Source organism: Gallinula chloropus (assembly GCF_964237585.1).
Source record: "Gallinula chloropus genome assembly, chromosome: 22".
NCBI lineage: Eukaryota > Metazoa > Chordata > Aves > Gruiformes > Rallidae > Gallinula > Gallinula chloropus.
The window spans coordinates 8,788,904-8,814,117 of NC_140107.1; the positions used below are offsets into that span (position 1 = coordinate 8,788,904).

Here is a 25,214-nt window from a genome sequence, read left to right on the forward strand (position 1 = left end):
CTCACCCTTAGCTTTACACAACTGAGAATACTTGTGTATTGAATGCAAAACACTCACCAAAGCATCACGTTTTGAGGAGTAACATGTTGCTTTGCCACCTTGTAACTTTTTAACAATGTTAACTGTGCTGGGACTTTTTTTCCTGCAATCACAAATCTGAGTAAAAAGGCTCCGAGAGTGGTGAAGCTTTTAAAAGTATCTCTAGATTCACACTGTATAATTACAAGACCCAACAAAGACAGACAAGCGCCAAACCTTTTACTTTCTTCTGCTCTTACATGAAGCTTTCAGACGTTACACAACTTCTCTTCTTCCCTACGTACTTTACACAGATCCTCTACACCTCAGAGCGTGTCTGATCTTTTCAGCTGAACTCTCAAATGCCAACATTCATTTACCTTGTAATTAACATCATTATGAGCTCTGACATTTTTCTCATCTTCCTGCATTTTTTTTTTGGCATCTCAACAGTTTCTGTCAAGGGGCCGTTTTCATGTGCAGATTTTTTTTAAAGAAACAGTAAAAAAATTGTTATTTCAAGCTAACAGCCAATGTATACTGCAAAGATTACCAGGGATGAGGCAGGAACTCAGAGCACTGCTGGAAGTGCTCGGGCGATAGGTTTTACCTTCACACTAATTGCAATTCATGTAGAGTCTTCCACTTTTGTTAATTTTCCTGTGTTGCCTTTACGTTAGTCCTTCTGGCATGAAATCCTCGCAGCACGGCAAATTGGATCCCATTTCATACCTTAATCAACACTCATTAACAAACAGGCAGAGAGGGAAGGGCTTCAATGAGTGAGCTGTTTCAAGTGGCCGAAGCCCGCGCGGCGTTCTGGTTTGGCTGTGGGATTTTAATCAAGTGTCAAATACAAGAGAAATGTTATTATGTGGTGAGTACGAGCTCTGTAGATTCTACTTTCCACTGGGAATCCAAATCAGTTCACAACAAAGGTTTTCTTTAGCCAGGGCTGATGCCAGAATCTTTTATTCCATATCAGGTGTCTCCGGGTGCACATCGCTGGGTCGGTATCACCACTAAGGAGGTTCCTCCAAACGGCCAGAGGCCTCGTTCAGGTTCAGTCAGGAACACTGAATGCTTTTTAATTCATTAAAATCCACAGGAATGAACAATTTCAGGATGCCATTATGTCTATTTGCATGATAAAACAAGCGACCCAGTAGCAGTTGAGGTACCACAGCTCCAGACATACCCAAAGGAATTCTTCATCCCATCCACTTTCCAGCCAAGCACTATTAAGAACCAGTAAAACCCCTAAATCAGCACCTCACCTAGAGATGGCAAAGACAACTCCAACATCTGACCTCGGGTGAGACGGTATCTTTTGGTTTGAAAAGGCTCCAGCTAAGCCTTCTGGTTTGTTCAAGCTACATGTGCTTTGGGTGCCCCTTCGTGCTCACCCACACCTCCTCTCCCCACCCCAAACCCTTCCAGCCATTAACCCATGGGCACTGCACAGGACAGCACGTGGACATTAACAGAGAGGAAGCCAAGGACTCTTCTCAGGAATGCAACAGCAAGCAAGAAAGCTTCCACATCCCAGGGCTCAGAAAGAAATTCATCCTGGAATAAGATGACAGGATGCTAACAGAGATAAAGCAGGGCTCTTCAGTAAACCCTGTCAAGTGAAAACAAAGCCTAGACGCTTATTAAGGCACAGAGTCTCTTTCCTGGTCTGCACTCGAGTTTCCCTCAGCAAAACACACAACAAACTTAATGTACCTTGCCACGTTATCAGGAAGGGAGAGTCATTTTTAAGTTATAGCTCCCTATAAACTCCTATCAGATAACTCTTCTTCTACTTTATTGTGATGCTCCTGACTTATCATACATGACAGCGGTGGAAGGGGGGGTAGCAACAGCCTTGCAATCATTCCTAGCTGTAGTCAACTCCAGAAGCACTAAGACAGGAGTAAAACCTTCTCCTGAGCTGAAGGAGGGAGTTGAGCTGTGGGCAGCGAGATGCAGCACGTGGCCGACCAGACACCACGCTGCAGGGACGTCAAGTTGTCACCTCTGTGAGACTGTGGAGAGAAGATCAGCGGCCACAGCCACGGGTAAAGCTTTGCACAGGGTCTTAGACACAGACCCATCTGAAGTTGGGGTTTGCTGGGCTCTGCCGCCCACAAATTACTCATTCTTAATTACTGTTCTATCCCAAAAAACCTCCAGCACAGAGGAAGTTGTGGAAATGAAGCCTCTTTACCATAGAATATTTGCCTGCAGAGGCCCTGTGGAAGTGGCAGCATCTTAAACCCTACTACAGCTCTCCACGCTGGAGGAGAGATGCAATAGACAGCAGCATCCCCACACCCACACCAACCTGTGCTCATTCCAGCACTCCAATCCTCGGATTTACCACACCAGAGTTGGCCTATTTTGATGAATTATGTAGGTAATTCAGGGCCATGAGCAAACATTCTGCTGAGATCAGATTAATGGCCTCAATTCAAAGCGAATTTTGTAAGTGACCCAAACCAAGCGGGACACACGCTGTCTCGTGTGCACTGCAACACAATGCACTCCTCCAGGCAATCTGCTGAATCCCATCAATTCCACATTTAAACCAAATTCCTGGGGAAGATCTGGAAAGAACACAGATAAATGAGGCTAAATAAACCAAATCAGGGAAGGAGCAAGAGAGCTTTATTTGTAGCTCCTGAACTCTGGGAACTGGGGAATCTGAGAAGTCTCTCAGGCTGAATTATTGGGATAATAAAGCACCTGCTGAAGAGGCCTCTGAATGCTGTAATGAAATTATTTCATTGCCCCAGAATCATCACAAATGCAGGTTCACTTTGGAGAGCAGGAGAAACAACGGAAGGGAAAGTGGGATAGATAAATGGAATGCAAATCACCCTCAGAGAGCCCTGGGACATGAAAGGAGCCTCACAGATCTACAAACAGCCTGAGTTTGTTCTAATTCTATTTACTACTGCGGGGTCACTCGCAAACAGCACAATGTAAACACAGGAGGGGAACAGACACACACACCCCATCGCATCGGAGTGTGCTGCCCAGGCTTGGGTTTGCCACCAGCTTCCACACAGCCTGCCCAGTCTCCTGCCCCAAGCTCTGACAGAACCACACAGCCCAGTAATTAGAGCCCAACGAGCCACGACAGAACCGGGTGGTAACGAGTTACCTGTAGCAGGGGATGACTCCCTGCTTCCAGCCTACTGCTCCAGCCTTCACCTTTCAGAAGGCAGAGTTCTGCAGATGATGGGGCCGTTCCATAATTTAGCACTTACACAACCCACTACATATGAATATTTAACTGGGAACTTCAGTAAGTCATCTCGTCCTTACAGAGAACGGTCCAAGCCTTACTTTGCTTTATTCCTACCCCTGTTCCTACCCACGCGCAATCTGAGGGGGCAGAGGAGCTCGCCCTTTCCTGGGAACAGCCCATTTCACCTTTCAAAAACAAGCAAACAACACACAGGACATTTCTTTCTTTCATCCCCACACAAACCTGCAGACCCTTGCTACATTTTCATTTACTAAGATGTAATTAATGAAGGCTTTTAAACCCTCAGAACCTTTCAAATTAATGAAAAGTCCACCCAAATAAATTAGACATGTAGTCCAAGAGCTGCAGATTTAAATTACAGTAGTTATCCTGACAGGAACCAAGAAACAGCTGTCACATACAATTATTTTTAGGGCTGCTACTAAACCATTTTCACATTATGAGCTGCCACCTCTCAGCAGCTAACAGCAGCTTCGCATTTTATCATGACAAAAAATTAGAGGCATCCAGTTATCTCCTTGGGTATTACACACATTTGTAATATACTGTGTGTTAAATGGAGCTAAATCCCAGTGCCAGGGGAGGAACGCAATCCGAGGCCAGCACGGAGCTGGGTTACATCACCACAGCTATGACTTCATCCCAACCCTTTAGCCAATAGAGCTACAAGGAAGCAGATCTGGCCCATAACGATTGGCTCTGCAGCTCTGTGTCACAATTGCACAATGAAGTCATCACCGCTGCACACCCCAAGGTGCTCCAGCAGCCACATCATCCTCCTCATGCTAGAGGAGTAATTCCATTCCAAAGAGGAGGAGGAAGAGACACGTTTATCCCCACCATGCTCGTCACCCCATGGCTCGCCTAGCAGCCAAGCTCCCAAGGGGGAAGCACGTTGCTCATCTGATGCTCTACATCTCCATCAAGGCAGTCAAGCCCAGGAAAAAGCCCAAGACTCGCAGAAAGATTACAAAGAAACAGCCAAAAAAACAGAAAACCACATCCAGGGAGGAGAGAAAGAACAAAGGCATGGCAAAGAACCGCAGGATGAAGCGCCCGAAGCAGAGAACATGGGGTCCTCCAAGGGGAGTAAGGAAAAGGAGCAGAAGGCAGCAGAGGAAGAGAGTTAGCTTCGCTACCATGAAGCAGCCACTACCTGCCTTCTTTCTCTTCATGGCACAGCACCGTCCACAGCTTCAGAAATCCCGTCCACACTGGACAGTGGTAGACACTGTCAAGAAGTTAGGGAAAGCATGGCACCAACAGCCAGAAGAGGACAAAGAAATGTACAAACAGCAGGCTGCACAGCTCAGGAAGAAAATGAGCAAGTCAGGACACGGGCCAGGAAGAGCCAGGAACAAAAAAAATCCAGGAGAAAAGAGGAAATGAAGACTTTTGATGGTCTGCTTCACTGATAAGACACTGACCCTCTGCAATTTCACCTCATCACTTCTGCAACTGCAGCTGCTCTCAGTATAGTTCATAAGCCTTAGTAAAGTAACTGCAAACACCTGATAACCAGGGGTTCCAGGCATGGCAATAATTTAGAATTAATATAGCTGGCTCCAAACTGATGGCAAGAGGAATGTGTCCTGCTTATGCATAAATAAAACAACAGTGAGGCTTCTCTGTCTCCTCTCTTCTCCAAATGGTGAGTTAAAACACACTCCTTCTGCAACAGAGGAGTTGTAGCCCTCCAACTCAGCAGGTCCTGCAGCTTGAGACACAACAACTCCTGCAGACTTGCCTTGGGAGAAACACACGGGACTGTCCCTGCCAGGGCTCTCTGGCCAGTGACCCGCTTGCCTGTGTGTCCTGTCCCCAGCACACATTACTTGTGCCTCAGCCCTGGCAAGGTTTGGTGGCCACCCATTGCACCTACTGTATGTGTTCATCTTCTGGGGAGATGCACTGGTACTTTCTGATGCTGCTGTAACTAACCTGCCAAACGACAACGGCATGGAGAGTGTGGATGGCCACGGGTTTGGTCCCGGTCCTGTTTGGGGAGATGGTCAACTACCTTAACGTACTAAGGTACATTAATATATACAGCAATATGCCAAGTTAAAATGCAGAGGGTCTCCTACACAACCCATCTGAGCAATGAGATGGAAATAAGCTTGCTTGGTTTGGGTTTTGGTTTTAACTTTGAGCCTTTTGAACAGCAGCATAATTTGGAAGGGATGGTGGCTTCTGCTCAGGTGAGGAGACTCAATTGAAGTGGAATGCCCCAAAACATTTCCACATTGTCCATGATGGAGCACAGCCTCAGCATAAGACATTGTACCATAGCAAAACATCACCGTACCTTCTGTGTGCATCAAGGGAAGCCTTGCAGCTCCAAAAAAATCACAAGCACATCCAAAGCCTGTGCCTTGTTCCACACACCAGGCTTTGTGAGGGTCTGAGCACCATCTACTGTAACATCTGGAGATGAAGCCAGCGGTCAGCAGCTCTCACCACTGGGACAGTTACAAATCCAGCATATGGCCCCAGTAAGCCATGAGCACAAACAGGGATGATATGAAGCACCAAAAAAATTACACTCTGCTATGACTTGGCAGCAGAGTGTTTAAGTGAGCAGGGACAAGATATACCACTTCAATGGCTCTCATGACTTCATGGCCACTAACAGCGTGACAGTACCCATCAATTAAAATCTATTCCCAGCCACCCCAGTGATGGCCACAGCTCACTGTGCAGCTATTTTTGGGCACATTACAAATATGAAGCAGTCAAAATAAAAGATACAAAAGCCTCAAGATATTACCCATCCAATTCCCTTTTTTAAGGGAATCTCTGTGCCTTCCATCCCTCAACCTGCATACTTCATAAACAACTGGCATTCAGGCAAAACCGTGCTCTGTGAAGTTGGCACACAGGTTCCACTCAATTTAGCACATCACAGTCTGTTCATGAGTAATGTCTTCAAATACCTGCAGCACTGCCTCAAAACATACTCTGCCTTGCAAACACACACACTCCAACCAGCTCCCAGTACGGCTGTTTGTACCGGTCTCTTCAGCTGAAATGCAATCTGAGGGGCTGAAGGACAACTCTGCCAGCGCAGGATATACAATCAAGTTCCAGTTACCTGCAGTGGGAAATCCCTTGCTGAGGGGAAACTGGAGGGCCTGGAACACAGCCCACTTGAGCTTTTCACCCCCATCTGTTTTCACATTGCTGGTATATAAACTATAGGTGAAAGTTGTTAGAGCTAAGCATTAACAACTAAAAAACTCCAACAGCTTTGGAGGTGCCTCACCATAGCAGCAAGGAAGCTGTGGCCTTCAAAGAGCCTGTGGGCAACTGATGGAGAAAGGGGGATGGCTGATAATTACGGCTGCTATAGAGGAACATATCTGGGAGGCCAGGGGTAGGTTCCTCCACCCACCCTCCACCGAGTCCCACCACATTACACGCTTCACTACTAGCTGAAGCCTTTGGTTTCTTTCCCTGGGCACCCTGTGTCAGTAATCCACCACCCTCAGAGTAAAGAACTTTTTCCTAATATCCCACCTAAATCTTCCCTTTTCAAGTTTAAAACCATCACCCCTGGTCCTATTGCTCCATGCCCTCAGGAACAGTTCTTCCCCAACTTAAGATTCATCCCAGGAGCAGGCAGAGTCAGCTTTTCCTGCTGCTGTGGTGTGGGGACTTCCAAGGGGCTGAGTCAGAGCAGACGAGAATAGCCAGAAGCGTTCCATCTTTATCCAGCCCTTCAGAAAGCCACTTCCCTGGGCTTTGGCTGGAGGCACAAGCACACATCTGTCACCAGAGCCAGAGCAGCTCTTGACCACATTTGATCACAGATACACCTCACACCCTTTCAGGCTTCAAAGTCTGGATAAACAAACCAACAAACTCCCAAGCCAAAATTCTACATGCTCCTCCAGCTTCCTTGGGAAAGGAGGGGAAAAAAAGCAGCAACCTAAACACAGAACCATAAAGTATCAGTAAGGAGACATGGATGCCACACACACTCCTACTGACATCGAGGGAAGCTCTGCAGATATTCCCTCTGTTCCTTGTTGAATGGGAACAAAGGCACTTCATCCAGCCTCCCTCATTTCGCCTCCTCTCTCCCTACGACAGCAATTTCCTTCTGTGTGTGTAGAGGACTAGTCCAAAAGTTCTCTTATTATGGCAACAGTAGTAGATGCTCTAGAGTGTTTCTGAGCAGCAGATGTATTGATGGATGTTCTCTGCAGCAATGCTTCCACACCCTTGCCTTATCTGCTGTGTAACACCAGCACGAGAAGCCGTGCCTGCAGCAGCACACGGATACCCTGGGTGTATGACAGCGTAGGACTGAAAGCAAAACAGAGCCCAGAAACAAAGCCCCTCAATTCTTTCTCCACTTTGCAGGGAGGAGTTGGGCCTTTTGAAGCTCTTGTTTGGGTGCAGCAGATGCACCACTAAAGATCTGGCACCCCTCAGCATATAAAATAAGTTACCAGCCTTGCTTGCCTTTGAGAGCGTTAAAGGAAACACTAAAAGAACATAAAACTGAATGATTGCACCCAAACCCCACACAAGCACAGCACAGTTCAGCAAGCCACTGGCAGCATTTCAGTCTCCAGAGGGTGATGAGTGAATCACCCCAGGAACCCACCCACCCCACAGCCTTGGGGCAAGAAGCAGCCCTAGGGCTGGGACCTGTCCCAAAGGAGGTCCCTTTCCCTCTCCTCTCCTCTTCCCCAACCACCCAAGAACAACCCACGGCAGCCAGAGCCTGGCAGAGACCCCCCCACCCCAGCTCTGTGCTTAGTCAGGAACAGATTCATTCTGCAGGACTTTGAGGCTCCGTAGGAAGGGCTCTGTCAGGAGTTAATTGAGATGTTACAACTTCACCACTCTCAGAAACCTCAGGAACTGGAAGTGCTCTTTGCTCATTAACCGGCTGGCAGAGAATCTTTTTGTTTTAGAGAATCAATAACCCACTTTTGTTCACAGCTTGATTTTAATGTGACCAAAAAGACACCAAGTTACGAGACGCTAAACAGCCACCAGGACAGCGGTGAGGAGAACAACAGCTTGCTGCTTTTAAGTCCATCTTGCAACAAAGCCCAGATTGAGCATCACAGAGCACACACCCATCTGCACAGATCTGAGAGAGGCAGTGCATCCCGCCACCCTTGTTAACTTTGATTTAGATCACAAATCACTGCGGTAACAAACTCATCCTCTCCCTGCCAGTACGACACTCGCAGCAGAGCCCTGCTTTGCTGATGGTAGCTACTACAGTTTTAAGAGCTGCTCCTTCCCCTGCTCTGCCCAACGAGGTATTTAGCACGGATGATGATGCCTGTTGACCTTGCAGCTCTTGGTGAGAGGGCATCTTCATTCCAAATTGGAGTGAAGATAATGAAACAGGTCTTCAACAAGGTGCCACTCCCACCGAACTGCAGACCCATCTGTTTCTTCTATTTGATAAGAGTTCCAAGAAAAAAGCAGGTGCTACGTTATTATCAGAGCAATTAGAGCAGCAGCCTGACAGACCCCATTTAGTCTTTCCCAGAACTCACCACTTAGATGAAAACAAGGATTGGGTTGTGCTCTGCATAACATCACATAAAGGCACAGTGGGTATGTTCCAGTGGGTGGACAGACACATCAGACTTGCAATACTCAGGGGGAAGGTGATGCCACCTATAAAACCCCACAGAATACAAACATGCACTGTGGGGTTAAAATATTCATTGTATTGGTGAGGAGGCCACAATCACAACTTAAGATAATATTAAATCCAGGCCAATGGTATCCTGGGCTCCATCAGCAGAGGGGTGGCAGCAGGGACAGGGAGGGGATTGTCCCTCTTTGCTCTGTCCTCAAGAGGCCCCAGCTGGAGAAGTTCTGTACAGAGAGAGTGGTGAGGGGCTGGAACAGGCTGCCCAGAGAGGGGGTGGGTGCCCCATCCCTGGGGGTGTTCAGGGCCAGGTTGGATGGAGCCCTGGGCAACCTTGTGTAGCTCCAGGCCTGGAGGTTGTTGGCCCTGCCTGTGGCAGGGGGTTGGAGCTCTGTGACCCTTGGGGTCCCTTCCAACTCAGACCAGTCTATGATTCTAAATGTGCTTAATAAGTTGCTCCACAGTTTAGATGAACTTTCTACCCATTCAATCAATAAAGCACCGTTAATGACCTATTCCAAGCTCTACATTGTTTATAGCACTGGGGGCTTGGTGCAGCCATGGCACAGTCTGCAGCCCGTTAAAGATGCTCTCACTCAACTGTATTAAACTTGAGCTCCATATGACTTTGCTGGGAAGAGTCTGACAAACCCCTAACTCTGCAGACTCAGACATCTCTAACCCCCAAGCCAAAGGGAGTTTTTCAAAGCTCTGCAGAGGTCAGGATCTGGTCTCTGATTTATTATGGCAGCCACATACTTGGAAATATTTTCCATTACTTTTATCACTACCTATAAACTGCTGAAGAAGCTGATGCTGATATTTAGAGAGAGGAAGAAACAGGAGATTTGCAATTCTAAACACTTCAGACTAGCTTATGTTCCAGCTAGGGAAACCTCAGAAGTTCAGGGTGAATCAGGGTACAGCCTCCAGTCCATCCCTGACTTCTGCTCCCCTGGAGCAGCTCTGGGTTGTTTTACACTCAGAAGGAAAATAAAAAAATCCAATTTGAAATCTCCTGAACTTCATCACAGGTCACACCCTGGAGCCAGCAGAGGTGAGCAAGCATCAAGCCTCCACCAAAGTTCCACTGCAATCTTTCAGAGACTTTTTTTGAAGGCAAATCCATGATAATTTGGCAGAAAAAGCAAAGTAGTTACTTTTTTTTGGCAACTTATTGAAATCAGAACTTGCACAAAGGAGGAGGGAAAGTGCCAGAAGCAAAGTGAGCACTGGCATCCGCAGCAAATGCAGAATCTATTCCGTCCCTCTGGACTCAATTAGTTCAAATTTACAAAGAATGGCACCCATAAAGATGTTAAACATTAACAAAAACTTCTGTTAGCTTGCTTCAAAATTAATTTTAATTGCAAGCTCAGTTTCATACATACTCCAGGGTTGCAAAGTTTAAGTAGGTTTTTTAGTTCTTCCAAAAAAAAATTCCAATACACTAATTTCATGCTAAAAATCAATAGTTCCTTAAGAGGCCTAATAAATATATGTAAATATATATATATATAAATACGTTCTGAAGAATAAAGGTTTCACTTGAGCTGAAACCCCACTTTTGAGGGTTTCTCATTGGGGGTTAGTAGGGATGGCACAGAGATACTGAGTAGCAATGGTTCTTCTGGTTTAAAGCTTTTTATTTCCACAGTGAATGTGGCAGTACAGACCCTTATGAACTTTCCCTTTCCAAAACTAAAGAGGCTCAAATCAGAGCACACATTAACCAGGCTTAAAAAGCCCAAAGGATTTTTCCCACGAGCTTTCCTCTACCTGCAGTAATTGCACAGGCATCAAGCAAAGTGGCCAGAGCTGCCCGAGCTTCGCATCCTGATGGTCTCACAATCAGGAACCACTTCCCATGGTAGCCTCATACAGCCCATTAACTACAGTGAGAAACCAGCCAGCCTTGGAAAATCCCTGGGGTTGGGTTGCAGGAAGAGGCTTGTGAACTTCTGGCACCACTTAAAAGCAGCAAGATGCAAAAGCCCTGGGTGCCTCATCGGGCACGGTCCAGCAGCGATGCCCGGGGTTGCACCGGGGCAGCAGCTCCGCATCCAGCAGCACCACGTACCCAGAACCGTGTCCCAGCAGCACGAGCAGCCCAGGGGGCAAAGGCAGAGGGAGGTGTGACAGGGCCCAGGCAGCAGAAGGAAGCAGGAGGGACAGCAGAGCAGAGGGATCCTGAGCATCACCCGGTGCAGCCTCTCTGCTCATTCCTGCCTGGGAGATCGGATGCAGCAACTCACCATTCATCAGGGGAAGGGGAGGCACCTGTCTGTCCCCCTCCACTCCCACCCTCACTCCAGGTCCTCAGCCACCCTCACAAAGCAGTTTTAACACCCATCACAGAGTCACCTAACACAGCTCTGGCTGGCTTTGAAACTGCTTTCAAGATCATTCATTTAGTTTTCCCTCCCCTTTTATTTTCTTCAGGCTCCAGAAATTCCAGTGTGGCTTTAAAAAAAAAAAAACCAAAGGATATTTGTTCAAAGTCATACAAAGCATCTGTGACTGGGAAAAAAAAACCCCAACCCAACCCTCCTCGAGCACTCTCCTGCCCCAGCAGTCTGCTTGGAGCACAGGGCATCGCTCCAGGATCGATGGTGTTAATTTATTCAGTTACATTACAGAGCGAACAACCTTATTTCAGAATTCCTCTGTGCCAACTCCCAGCCTGAAGCACTTATTATTTTTTTTTCCCTTTTAAGAACAGCTGACTTATCAAAACCAGGTTTTTCTAACAGAAAACCACAAGCTAAGCCACATTATGATAATTGAAGCAATTAATTACTTTTATGCCTTTCTTTTTAAGGGAGATCTTTAATGCAGGTAATTCTGACTAAAAGAGCTAATTTGAACTGCTCCATCATTTAAAAGTCGATTATAAAAATTAATTTAGAGGGTGCAGCACGAAGACAAAGGGATAAAGGAAACCACGCAGAGATGGGTATTTCCCTTGGGCTCCAACTGGGAAGTATCAAACCAACGTGCCTGTTTTAGAAGCGTGGAGAAGGCTGATCAAGTTTTCAGGTCACCAGTAAAAAAAAACCCAGCTCTTAACAATTTACTGACATGTCTCAAACTGGTGGGTCACTGTTTAAGACAATTTAAGTTAAGCTGCCCCAGAAGTACTCTCTTCAGGGAGGTGCTGGGTGCCATCTCCAAGGTGTCTGGTTGTCTTTGCTCTTCGACTTCCCCAACTCAGGTACCTGATGCTCGCCCCCAACACAGACTTAAAAGCAAGTTAGATATAAAAGTAAGCTCTAATAAAAGTAGGATAAACTGCTTCAAACTGACACGAACTTACTGCACTGGTAACAGTGGGGGTAACGGCAGGGCAGCCTGGAGAAGAGGAGGCTGAGAGGAGACCTTCTCACCACCTACAACTACCTGAAGGGAGGTTGTAGAGAGGTGGGCGATGGTCTCTTCAGCCAGGGGACAGGAGATGGGACAAGGGGAAACGGGCTCAAGCTGCCCCAGGGCAGGGTCAGATTAAATATTAGGAAAAAATTCTTTACTGAAAGAGTTGTTGGGGCCTGGAACAGGCTGCCCAGGGAGGGGCTGAGTCACCTTCCCTGGATGTGTTTACAAAAAGGGGTAGATGAGGTACTCAGGGATCTGGCTTAGCTTAGAATGGGAGTGGTTGGACTTGATGATCTTTGAAAGTCGTTTCCAACCTTGTGATTCTGTGTGATCCTGCGAACTTCTGTTTTCCCCATTTGGGCTTCTGCATTCACTCCATGCAGAAAGCCACCAGCAAAGCATTGTGATGCCTCTAAGTTTTCCAGAGACTCGGAAAATTCCAGTTTACTGCAGCCAGGAATACAGTCATTAGACATGAGCTGTTGACAACGTTTTGTCTCTTACTAATGCTCTGATATTTACTGATGCCCTGGCATCTTCCTGATCTCCGCTATAAATCCAGCCACAAGAGAGGTCCCTGGGAGGAAGAATCAAAACATCCATATTGTAAACCAGCCAAGACTGTCAAAAACAAACCCAGCATGAGCTAAAGAGATCGCGACCTGCCATGACAAAACAAAACGCCGCCAAGAAGCAGCAGCAAAATATAGGAGCCACATGAAGCCAAACCCAGAGTTTCCTTCCCCCATCGGGGCTCTGAGATGGCTGATTAGATCTCTGTGTACAAGATATCCAAGACCTGAACAGGCAGGATGCTCAGATCAAGCATCTGCATTTAATAACTGATATTGCTCGTTTGCAGTGCGCTCGAATCAGAGGGAAAACGTGTCTGTGCCACGAGCCATCAGCGGCTGAAAGCAACACACTGGACCTGAAAACAAAGTACTTGCATTCCTCACTACAGCTGGTAAATACAAGAAAGCATCCATGAACAGGCCCCACCAAGGAAGCCCAGAAGAAAGAGGTCTTTGAAAGTATGGAAACAGCTGCAGAGGTGTCTCTGCTCCTTCCCTTTGAAGTTGCAGATAAGGTGAAACACAACTATTATCAGCTGCTGCAGACAGCTTGATGCACAAATCCAATTCCTCCACACAGCCCCTTGTTCCCCTGCAAAGGGAGGTCCCTCTGCAGATGCTCTGACACCACGGCAGAGCCTCACACAGAAAGTGACATGAATTGGGTTTTGAACAAGAAAATAACATGACAGGTAAGGCAGAGACATCTCCTGGAAGCACCTTGAAGTGAAGTCAGAGATCTTTCCCACCAATATTTGCCCAAATTCTGGATTAAACTGGGAGAGCTCAGTGTCCTGCTGTAACAGCAGAGGAAGAGACACGGTGTTTTCACCAGGGCTCCGGATGTCCAACTTTTTACAACCTGTGACATCATTTGCACTTATGTAAAGTCGCTTTCCCCTGCCAAATAAGGGTATTATTCACCATTTTACAATCTATATGGTCACTGATATTTTTGGGTCACATCCAGAAGGTACTCTTGAGATTACCAGTATTTCTCTCAGCTTTCAGCCAGTTGCATTACACTAAAATGCACAAAGTCTTAGGAGCACTCAAACTCATTCACTTGCAGGTATTGAGCCTTTTTTGCTATTTCCTGGTACAGAAATAGCTAAATATTAATTTCTTCATGTTTATGAAGAATGTTAAGCTGTAAAAACTAAATAAATGAATTAATAACAACAATGCTTTGGGGATTTTACCCACTAGCCATCCTGCACCTCATCCCTGGAGCTGCCATCCACACACACAGAGCCGGCTTGCAAGGTTCTCCCTCTGCCTCAGAGGTGACCAAACACTAAAGAAGGACAAATTGGGATAAAAAGGACAATTAAAGCATGATCAGGGTAATTTTCAGCCTAAAAGCATCTTCTTCCTTGGCTTAAAGAGTTCGCCTGAATATTCATGAAACACTCTACTATCTAGCAAATAGAATTAATCATATTAATGCATGGAAAAATAAGATTAGCCAGAAAGCAGAATATGAAATCTAATCATGTTTTACTGAATGAAACATGAGTGGGAGAGGTCACACGGCCCTTTCATTGTCATTTGTCACAAAAGGCACTCTCTGTGCAAGGAGCTGCTCAGGCTCTGGGTAGCACTGAGCACACATCTCCCGGAGAAGGATGGGCAGCAGGGAACAGCCACTCCTGCTGCCTCTGTTCTGCCACACTACGACTTCAGGAAGAGGTATGCAGAGCGATGAGGCATCATGAAATACCCCCTCACCCCCATCAGCCCTTTCCTCTGGAATTTCCCAGTTATTTCTGCAGTGCAACAAGCTGAGGAGCACTGGGACAACACACAGCACGACTGAAACTACTTTGTACCAGGCATTATCAACGCTTCAGCTTCAGAACAGCACTGGAGATGCTCAGGAGCCATTTGCGTTCCCTGGGGAAGCAATCAGCTCTACCTCACAGCTACCACCAGCACCGCACCGGCTGCCTCCCAGCACGGAGAGACCAGCTCTCCGACCTACAAAGTCCTGTTCTTTCTGCAGATTCATACTAAAACCCAGCCAGAAGCACAGCACAGCAGGCGAGGGCTGGCACATCCCGGAGAACCCATGTGCCAGAAGCCGCTCAGCACCAGCATCACCGCAGCATCCGCCAAGGGAGCTGCAGGCGTCGCACGAGGTGGCTGCGTGAACAGGGACAGACTCCCCCAAACCATCAGCTCCAGAGATTATACCACAGACAAAACAGAAAGGGTGGGTTTTGCAGTAGGACTGTTTCCCACTACAGCTATGTTTTACAGCTTTAAAGCCTCTGTTGATTTTTTTTTCCAATTAAAAGCACTATGAATGCTTTATAAGAAAAAGAAATTATTAAATGGTACCACTCAAATAAGGAAATCTATTTCCCAATGAAGATGTAACTGATACTTAAATAGGGATTTCAAAAGCCACTTCATATTTTTTTTAATTCATTCCCAGTCCTATGGAAGATATTACCATGGAAGAAAAGCATCTGAACATCACAGATAAAGCATCCACAAATTACCCAGCTCTTACAGGAAGGAAGCTCAATTCATTGCCCAGGAAAAGAAGATACCTGGGCTTCAACTAATGCTGAAATCAGTTGTTTCAAGACACACAACTCCAGTTTCCAGCCTCACACACGCACCAGGACAGGATAACGCTTGTCAGCTTTCAAATAAAAGCAATTACTGACTGGGAGGAGAGGGAAAAAAAGGAAGTGGCAAGTGTGAGATGAAAATCATTCTGAAGCAGTCATCAGGCAATCTGTTTCACTGAATCCCTGCAAAGAACGGCAGCTGCTGGGGAGGACGTGGGGACGGCACAGCGGAGAGGGGCCCTTCCCGGCTCCCACACGTGTTGGGCAGTTGTTTATTGCAGTGAGAAGCCTCCATGGTTCCTCCAAGCACAATCCTGGGTACCAGCAGCATCGCTGTCAGCAGCAGCAACATCGGGCAAAGACCCAGAGCTCTGGGCTGCTGTAAGGTGGCAGGAGGAACATGGGAATAGACTAACACCCGATTCACAAGCCCTTTGGAGCCAAAAACTTCACTAGACTTCAGCTGAGGTCTGAGATGAAAATACGGGCTGAAAGCTCCGAGACAGCTCTCTAAGGATCAGAAGCTGCTTTGATATAAAGAAAATAGGTTGGTTCATTAGAAGCACACACAGAGAAGAGTTTTTCCACCAACCAACGTTAGCATCATCTGAAAGACTGACCTTCAAGAACACAGGTACTCTCATCTCTTGCAGGTAGAGCACAAGATGCGCAAAGAGATTAGCCCGGCCAGTGGTACTAAATAACTGGCATCAAGAGGGAAGCACAAAGCACATCTCACACAGGACAACTTTAATGACTATCAGAAACAATTTCGCAGATAGACAAGGGTGGTGGGGAGGGAAGGGTCAACTGCAGGTAATGACAGGGAAAGAAATGAAGTCAGCAACGGACACATGGGTGATTCTTCCACCCATTCCTGTGCTGAACTCAACTCTTCAGAGGCATGGCAACAAGGCTTTTCTAGTCTCTGAGCGGGGCTGTCTGTCTGTCTTCCAAGGGTATGGATTTGAACTGTCAAAAACTGCACCCACACTCGGTAAAAGCTGTGGTAAGAAATACCTGGGACACCATTCAGTCCACGGATAAGCAACCCAAGCTGTTTCCATCCCCAAACTATGGGGCAATTTCCACAGGCTGGGCTAACAAGCTCAAAAACTTGCCAGAACAACAAGGGCCCAGTGTCAAACAAAGGCAGAAATTCAGAAGCAAGTCACATTCCCAGGTCAGCACGCGACTCCTCAGCGTGATACAGCGATGCTCTGCCAGGTAACACTCTGTTTCAGCTGAGCTCAAGCAAAAAGATTATGGGAAATAAGGTTATGGAGGGCAAGGGGGAAGAAGGTTAATTGCTGCACTAGAAACTAATACAAGGCTAAAGAACAGACCAAGAAGGTTCTGGCCCTTCACATGCTCTAGTATTTTTGATCTGAAAAACACCACACTACAATATAGCAGCAACAGGAACACCTTTCCTAGCTAAAAGCCCAGTCCCTCCTACCAATTTGGAGTCTCAATCTATCAAATGCAGTTGCAAAATGCATCACAGCTCTAACAGACTTGAAAAAACCTCATCATTAAAGAAGCCATCTACACCTCCAAGTAAATTTCCCATCTGAAAATTAGAAATAGATAATGAACAATGCACCAGTTTGTCACAGTTGGACAAAAAAGATGCTTGTTAGGCTGGGACACGTCTGCCACAGAGCAGGTTTGGTGGCATTTAGGGCCAGCCTGGAGACTTATCAGCAACTGTCTTTGGATGCCTTAGGTGTTCAGTGTATTTTCAGGGTAGCTGAGCACCCACAGGGATTTTTCACCACTGATGAAAGCATTAAACCAGGTACCACGAAAGACCATAATCAGCAGACATCCCCAAGAAGCATTAGCCAAGGGATTCAGTCAGCTCTGAGCAGATGCTGACACAAAGCACACGATCAACAGAGCTCAGCCCCCCCCCCAAGGGCTGGAGCCCAAGCTGCTTTGAGGGATTTTCTTCTTTTACATGTATTTAGAGAGAAGAATCTCATTAATCCTGCCAGATCTCTCAGCTAATACAAAATGAGGGGGAAAAGAACCCCAAGTGTCAAAGCAGAACAGTGACACCAGAGGACACAGATGCTCCATGTGCCTCTCCATGTCCAGCACATCCTGAAAAGGGCTGTGATGAGGATGGTACCTCCAGCTACGGCCAAGCCTTCCACCTTCCCATTCCAGCCTGGAGACCTCTGCAGCGTCCTCTCTAATCTGCCAGGCTCTTTTTCACACTGCTACTTCCTTCTCCTCCTGTTCTCTGCTCAGCAGAATTTTATTTCTCACCTGTCAAAGAAATCCCAGCCCAAGGTCCCCTGACAGAAGCCGCGATAGCAGTTAAAAGAGCTGTAAATGTGGTATTTTATTAATATGTCTCAAATAGCTACTCAACCTCTATTGCTCTGCTTGACATACGGATGCTCAGACTGCAGTGCCCTTTCCCTTTCAAGACTTATTGCAGGATTCGCAGCCGACAGGTCGGGGACCAAACGCAACTCGTACGGGGCTTCTCCAGGGAGCATCCTCTGCGCAGAGATCGACACGCAGCCGTGGCCACCGCTGTTGGCCAGAGGGTTCAGGGAGCCTGGCCCGTAAAAACAACCCCAACAAAGCATCTATTTTTAATAGAGGGGAGGGTGAACCACAGCATGAGAGATTTTTAGTGAGTGCAGGCCAAGTCAAGCTTGCTTAACATGCTGAGTAAGCTGTCTCGTAAACGTTACTATTATATAATATCCCACAGCTTGAAAATACATATGGATTATACTCCAGATGAAATTTAATTTTGTTTATTTGTGTACATCTCCAAACCAGATTAGAGCTATTTATAACGCTTAGGAAATGAAATATTTAGCTGCAAGATACTTCAATAGAATGTTTTATTTGGCCCCAAGTCTATCTGCCATATTACTGATAATTAAAAACTAGGTTTCCATAGATGGAGGGGGGGAGGAAAAAAAGGGGGTTTAGCTGTATTTTCAAGCTGAATCATATCAACATGTTTAAAGAGGAGATATAAGCTCCGTTTTTTCCCCCCCTACGGGCAAAAATTATTAAATAATGGGAAAAATGAGTCATCTGAATTTAATTATCGGGCTCTGAGTTGTGAAGGCCAGCTTTGAAAAATGAAATTCAAAACAAGACTCTTTGTAATTCCGCTTATGGGACTGCAAAGTTGACTTCTCAAGAATATGAAATGAGGGCCCTTTGAATTGCCTGGTGCATGTATCTGGCCTGTGTGTATTTCACGGTGCCAGAAAAACACCGGATGAACCTCAAAAAGCAGGAACAGCAGCTTCTGAGTGGCCTGGATGTGACTCTGGTCAGTGTGACCTGTGCCACACTCATTAGCACCGCACTACATCTCAGCAGCAGTGTGCCCAGGCGGCCAGGAAGGCCAGTGGCATCCTGGCTTCTATCAAAAATAGCGTGGCCAGTAGGTCTGGAGAGGGGATTGTGCCCCTGAACTCAGCATTGGTGAGGCTGCACCTCGAGTGCTGGGTCCAGTTCTGGGCTCCTCAGCATCAGAAGGACATTGAGATCCTGGAGGGAGTCTAGAGAAGGGCAACCAGGCTGGGGAAGGGGCTGGAGGGCAAATCCTCTGAGGAGTGGCTGAGGGAGCTGGGCATGTTCAGCCTAGAGAAGAGGAGGCTGAGGGGAGACCTTCTCCCCACCTCCCCTGCCCTGCCAGGAGGGTGCAGAGAGGTGGGCGATGGTCTCTGCAGCCAGGGGACAGGAGATGGGACAAGGGGAAGTGGCCTCAAGCTGCACCAGGGCAGGGTCAGAGCAGATATTAGGAAGTTCTCCACTGAAAGAGTTGTCTGGGCCTGGAACAGGCTGCCCAGGGAGGTGGTTGAATCACCTTCCCTGGATGTGTTTAAAAAAAGGGTAGATGAGGTACTTGGGGAGATGGTTTGGCTTAGGATGGGAGTGGTTGGACTTGATGATCTTAAAGGTCTTTTCCAACCCAGTAATTCTGTGATTTCACTCTGCCCAGCCAAACAAGAGCCCACGGTCACTGCAGCTCACCCACCTCCCCACACAGACACGTCTTGGAGGAAAGGCAGCATGAAAGATGCAGCACATGGACACCTGGGGGGCTGGGGTGGGTGGGAAATGGGAGAAGAAGAAGAGTAAATACATTATCATCCCTGTCACCAAGATTCCCAAACTGACCTCTGGACAACACACAACCTCTGAAATAACCACTAAATCCCTTTGATACAAGAGGGCACATACATCTACTACTGAAAACCAAAAGGGCTTCGTTTTCTAAGGCCCGTTTGCCATTTAAGTGCCTCCACGCTGTATTTATTGGTACTTCACTAATTTTTTTCCAGCAGGTTCTCTGACAGGCATTGTTTTATTTTTGATGTGACAAGACACAGTGCTGCACTGGCAACACCTCCGGGCTGAATAATGTTTCTTAACTAGCTACATTCATCTTAACCACATACCACAGATGACTGATCCTCACTGCAGTACATAATGGCTAAAAAAGAACCATGCCCTAAAATATTAATGCATGCTAATAAAACCAAGGGGTTTTTTTTTTTTTTTCCTCATGAAACAGCAACATCTAATTTTCAAAAGGGGTCCTGGGAACAGTAAACAATTGGTACATGGTAAATGGCAAGTTCTCTCACATCAATACATCCTAAACATTCAAATCCTATTCCCCCATAATTGCCAGGCAAGTACAAATTACTTAAATGAATGTTATTTGTAGCTGTGACAGAATCCTCATAAATAATCGTAATTTAACTTCCTGCTGATAATCCCAGGCAACACCTAATTATTTCAAACACTTAATTCCTCCCTTCCAGAGGGATGTTGGGTTGAAGACTACTCCCTTCCACGTGCTGCTAAGTCAGGAGGTTTAACTGTTTGTTGAGTGCAATCACAGTGCCTCAATTAACCAGGGGCAGAGCTGCCCTTCGCCATAGACACGACACAAGCAACATGCCAAACCCCTTCTGCAGCCCCGCTCTGCAGACTTCAGTGTCAATCATTTGGGTAGCAATACTGTATATTGGACCAAAAAAGAGAGCATGGCATTTATTGTAGCTAAAAGCAATATCTGAGAGCATTGCTTATGCAAACAAGAGGAGGAGAGGGGTAATGAAACTCCACACAGAGCCTCCAGTCTAAAGGACAAGAAATGTAGAAACATTTGCCACCAGTTCATTAACAGTAAAGGCAACTTGTCAAAAATGTAGTTAGCAATAATCAGAAAACAATATAGCAAAACCCAAGGTCTGAGCAGGGTTTCTTGTGTTTTTGAAGCATTGGGGCTTCTTGGTTCTTTATTTCTTCTAACCAGCAACACTACAAAACCTCATTGCAGAGAAGATGATTTAAAGTAAACACCAGTCACTGCAAAGTTTACCAAGCAAATAAAAAGCATCCCAGGGAGTTTCACTAGAAGGTAGCAGCTACAACCAGGAATAACCCACAACTACCTTCCTCTGGGCACAGAGTCACCCTGAGCATCCTGTAAAGTCCCATCTGCACACACAAATCATACTACATGTATGTACCAACCACCACAAAGCGCGGCCAGCGGTAACCTACCAGAGCGAAGATCCCTCTGTCCCAGCAACTTCTAAAACATCATATCCATCTTCCAGCTGAAAATCCATGAAAACCAGAGCAATAGTGTCTCCAGGCTCAGCAAGAATAGTCCACGTGCAGTCTGCGTTATTGCCATACTCCAAGGGAAAGTGAGGGCTTGAGATAATTCCGCTCTGTCCCCGCAAAGTCCCGCCACAGGCATCGTCAGCTGGAAGCAGAAGGAAGTTATCAGATCTTGCTGCAGTGCACAAAGCAGTACATCAAAAAAAATAAAAAGCCTGAATTCAAAGGAAAAGCTTTAAAAAGGCCTTTTGTCGGGGGTGGGAGGGTGTGTGTTTTACTACACGCTGTTGGGAGAGAAAGATGTTGAGGGAAGCAAAATCCTATTAGGTCAGCCAGTGTCTCCTGGCAAGTGCCAGCGGATTCCCCACCGTACACTCTGCAGTGATTTGTTTAGACTAATTTTCAACAGCCCAAGTGACAGAGTTTCCACTACATCCCTGGGGAGGCAGTTCTCAGCCTAATGTGTCTGCTGTCCAGACATTGTTCCCTCACACATCGCTGCCCATGTCCTCTGTTCCATGCCTTACTCCTGATTAGAACCCTCTGAGATGTTTCCTGAACCTTTTCCCCCAGAAAAGCAGGAGGAAAACCACCAGGAACTCAGGGACTGAGAAGGATTTCAGAGAGATGTGAAAACTCCCCAGTCCCAGCAGGTAGGGGCTGGTTTCCAACTCACACAGTGCTCAGCACCTTCAGTAGCAGAAACACCCCTAAGGGTCTGGACAACAGGACTTGGAGCACAAGCACTGTATTTAATAGACATCTAATAGAACAGGAGGGGAGTATCCCACACACCTGCCTCTGCACATCCACGTTCTCTCTGATTTCTTAAGGAAATGGATGTTTCACCAAAACCTTAGTGGTAAAATCTCAACCACTCATTCAGAAACCTAGCAGTGCCCTTCCCTGGTTACATACTGATCTCATTTGCTGCAGGTTCTTTCACTCTCACAGCCTGAATTTTGTCAGCAGGAGCTGTTAGAGCAATTAAAGGAGGAGGATCTAAAGAAAACATGGGCAGGAAGATAGAGGAGACCAAGAATTAAATTGACTAGCACCAGGGCAGCTCCCTGCTTTCGTACGTGCAGCATCAGCCCGGCATTTATTTGGGAAGGCTGCTAAGAAAAGCCTGTTAACTTACAGCATGCATTACAGAGCAGCATTACAGATGCTTTAGTCAAGGAGCTTGGGGCTTTACATTATAAACACCAATTTGTTCGCTACAAACTATTTAATAAGCCTCTTCCAAATGGAAACCTGACACGAGGGAGAACATCTGTTAGGAGCACTGGGTCGGGGCACCTAAGGGAAGGGCAGGGCAACTCCACAGGGCTGCTCCAGGGAATCCTTCTGCTTTGGAACCTTCTTCAGGAATTAGTGGCTTGTGCTATCAGCAGGGCTGAAGCTTGCAGCCTCTACCTCATGAAACCAGGAGGACAATGCAAGACAAGCATACTCCAGCCCAGAAAGGAGAAAGCACAAACAGACAATTCCCAGTGACTGAGACAGGAACACTCCAGGCTGTAACCCCTAACACAGTGTCTGCACCACATCAGCACACTACCAGGTTGTGCTGGCACCTCCAAACCCCAGCACAGGCACAGCCCAGTGCTCAGAGCAGGGCAGCACATCTCCGATCACTGCAGAGCTCACAGCTCAAAAGAAGTATGAAAAAACATCAGACATCCAGGCAAGACATGCAACTCCTTCTGGGCCACTCCAGCAGTCAAAACTAGGGCTGGAAAAGGCCACTGAAATCCCAACTCAATGCTTTATTCCCCAGTATTCTGTCACAACAGCTGAATTTTGCTGCCACCGTATTGTCGGTGAATTAAAGTTACTCTCAGACACAGAAGTGCAGTTAGAACCATCAATAAATTTAGGCTGAAAGAGCTCTCATCCAGCCCAAGCACCACAATATCCTTCAAACCTGAATGCATCCTACACGTTTCCTGCTGGGGTCTGGGAAGTCTGAGACTGGATCTGGTTTGGTAAAGTTGTTCTTGGAGCAGAAGGAACACAGGAGGGGATAAAGAAACACACAAAATCATTCTGACTCTATGCTATATTAGAATTCTTAAACAAGGGGACTAGTTTTGGAGAAGGACTAGGCTAAGACAAAGGTATGGTGGTTTAGGATTATTTTAATTAAAAGGAAGGGTTTCATTTCAATTCCTTGAAATTTTTTCATTGCAAAAAGGTATTTAACGGAAAATATATTCCCTTCCCATCCACCCTAATACACACTTCCCAAGTCTGTAGAGCTAGTTATTGTTAAAATGAATTCTACAATCCTTTAAAATCTTCTTGAACAGCCCTTCAATTATTTTGGGCCCCGTGCAGTCTAAGCTGCTGTGTGAGTTACAGCAAGACAGACCATTTTTAATGAGATTACGCCTGTTTGATACGCTTAAAGTGCAGCTTCTCCAATGTTCTCCACTTTCCAGCTGCCTTACTGAGTTTTTACTCAACCGCCTACCAGAACCATAAACCTTTTGGTTCTACTTGAATTCAGCAAACAATCTGGGCAAGACTCCCCTCCACATGCAGAAGAGTGTGTTATAAAGCCAGATTCAAATGTTTCTGCGTATTCTTCTGGTGCTTTCACACACACTGTCCTGCTCTGTGTGAAATTAAGTGGCCTGGGTGAGGGTTGTGGCTACACTGGAACAGCAGACAGCACTGTGGGTCTGCTGGGGTTTGGCCTCCAGCACACCAACTGTCAAGACAAAAGTAAAGTCAAGACTTGTGGGATTCAGCTTCATGCCCCATTTAGATCATAGAATCCCAGACTGGGCTGGGTTGGAAGGGACCCCAAGGGTCCCAGAGCTCCAACCCCCTGCCACAGGCAGGGACACCAACCTCCAGGCCTGGAGCTACACAAGGTTGCCCAGGGCCCCATCCAACCTGGCCTTGAAGTGAAGCACCCGGCCTCATTTCATTCTGCGAGCACAGAAAGCCTGTAGAAACACACAGGACAAGAAAGAAACCACCCCAGGTACGTCTGGCACACGCCACAGAGCTGGGATGCCAGTGCAGTCCAGATCCTACAGTCTGACCCAGACTGGCCAAGGACTTTCAGTCCTCAAGGCAACTTTCCAAGTCACACATGGACTGTGCCAGGCAGAGCCACCCTTCTCCAGGCAGCCACAGCCACCCCCCAGCTCTGTGCTCCCCCACCTCACAGATCAGCATGGAGATAGCATTCCCTGCTGCTTTGGTGCTCCCTGAATGAGATCACCACAGTTTTAATCCTTCCTGCCACGCAAGCAAGAAATATAACCCACCAGAGCAGAGTCTGCACCAGCTGAATTTATTGTCTCTCTCAGCTCGGAGTCCAAGAATCAATTCTGATATAACTGTGCTTTCAAAGCTGCAGCACCAGCTCCTGCCACTCGCTCTGCAAAGGCATTTCACCAAGACACTCTTTCTGCATCTGGGATTCCTTCCTACATCCTTTTCCCAGGGAGATTACACTTGTTTTTCTTGTAAAGGATGAAACTTTACTGGGAAACAGAGTCACATAAAGGGGGTGCACGCAAGTCCTCAGAAGGGAAAGTGGTTGAGCCACAGCACCCCTCAAAGCTTCTCAAACACAGTTGTTTCCTAGTCCTTTTTACCACGTGTTTCCTTCCATCTTTGAGGATTTCAGTGCATGAAGGCTGAGAGATGAGGCTACCAACACTCAGAAAGGACGTTACAGTGTGGAGGACAAGCACAAAGCAAAGGGCATAAAGACACCAGAGGAGGATATCGATTCACATGGTACAAATGCTGTTTTCAACACATCTTGTACCTCTGCTGTGGCACTGGGCAGGGGGAGGGAGTGAAAGGGCAGAGTCCCCAGGCCAGGCTTTGTTCCTTGCAGTGACATGAGACAAGTCTATTCCCAAGACAGCAGCTCCAGAGACTACACCACCTGCCCAGGACAGGCACTGTGCATGGGCACAGTCAGAGCCTGCCCCATCTCCTATATCCCTTGGAAAATAAAAGCCTATGTACAAACGCATTTAATGAGCTTTCAGGTGACAGCTACTAGTAAGCCAGTATTAATAGAATTAATTATCAGCTACACAGGCCTCTAAGATCTTTTCTCTCTCAAGGAAATGTATTTTCTTCTTCAGGCCAGAGTTTTGGAAACATTCCTGTCC

The 25,214-nt window shown here is 46.7% G+C and overlaps 1 protein-coding gene across 1 annotated transcript in view; it reads right to left on the bottom strand.

The window, feature by feature from the left end:
• CSMD2 (CUB and Sushi multiple domains 2) overlaps positions 1 to 25,214 on the bottom strand; it is a gene marked incomplete at both ends in the record, with an annotated part of 270,482 nt that overhangs the window by 172,625 nt on the left and 72,643 nt on the right. Inside the window, one exon of the mRNA XM_084274397.1 lies at positions 21,001 to 21,208. Coding sequence (XP_084130523.1) covers positions 21,001 to 21,208 — 208 coding nt within the window. The remainder of the gene's footprint in view (positions 1 to 21,000; positions 21,209 to 25,214) is intronic.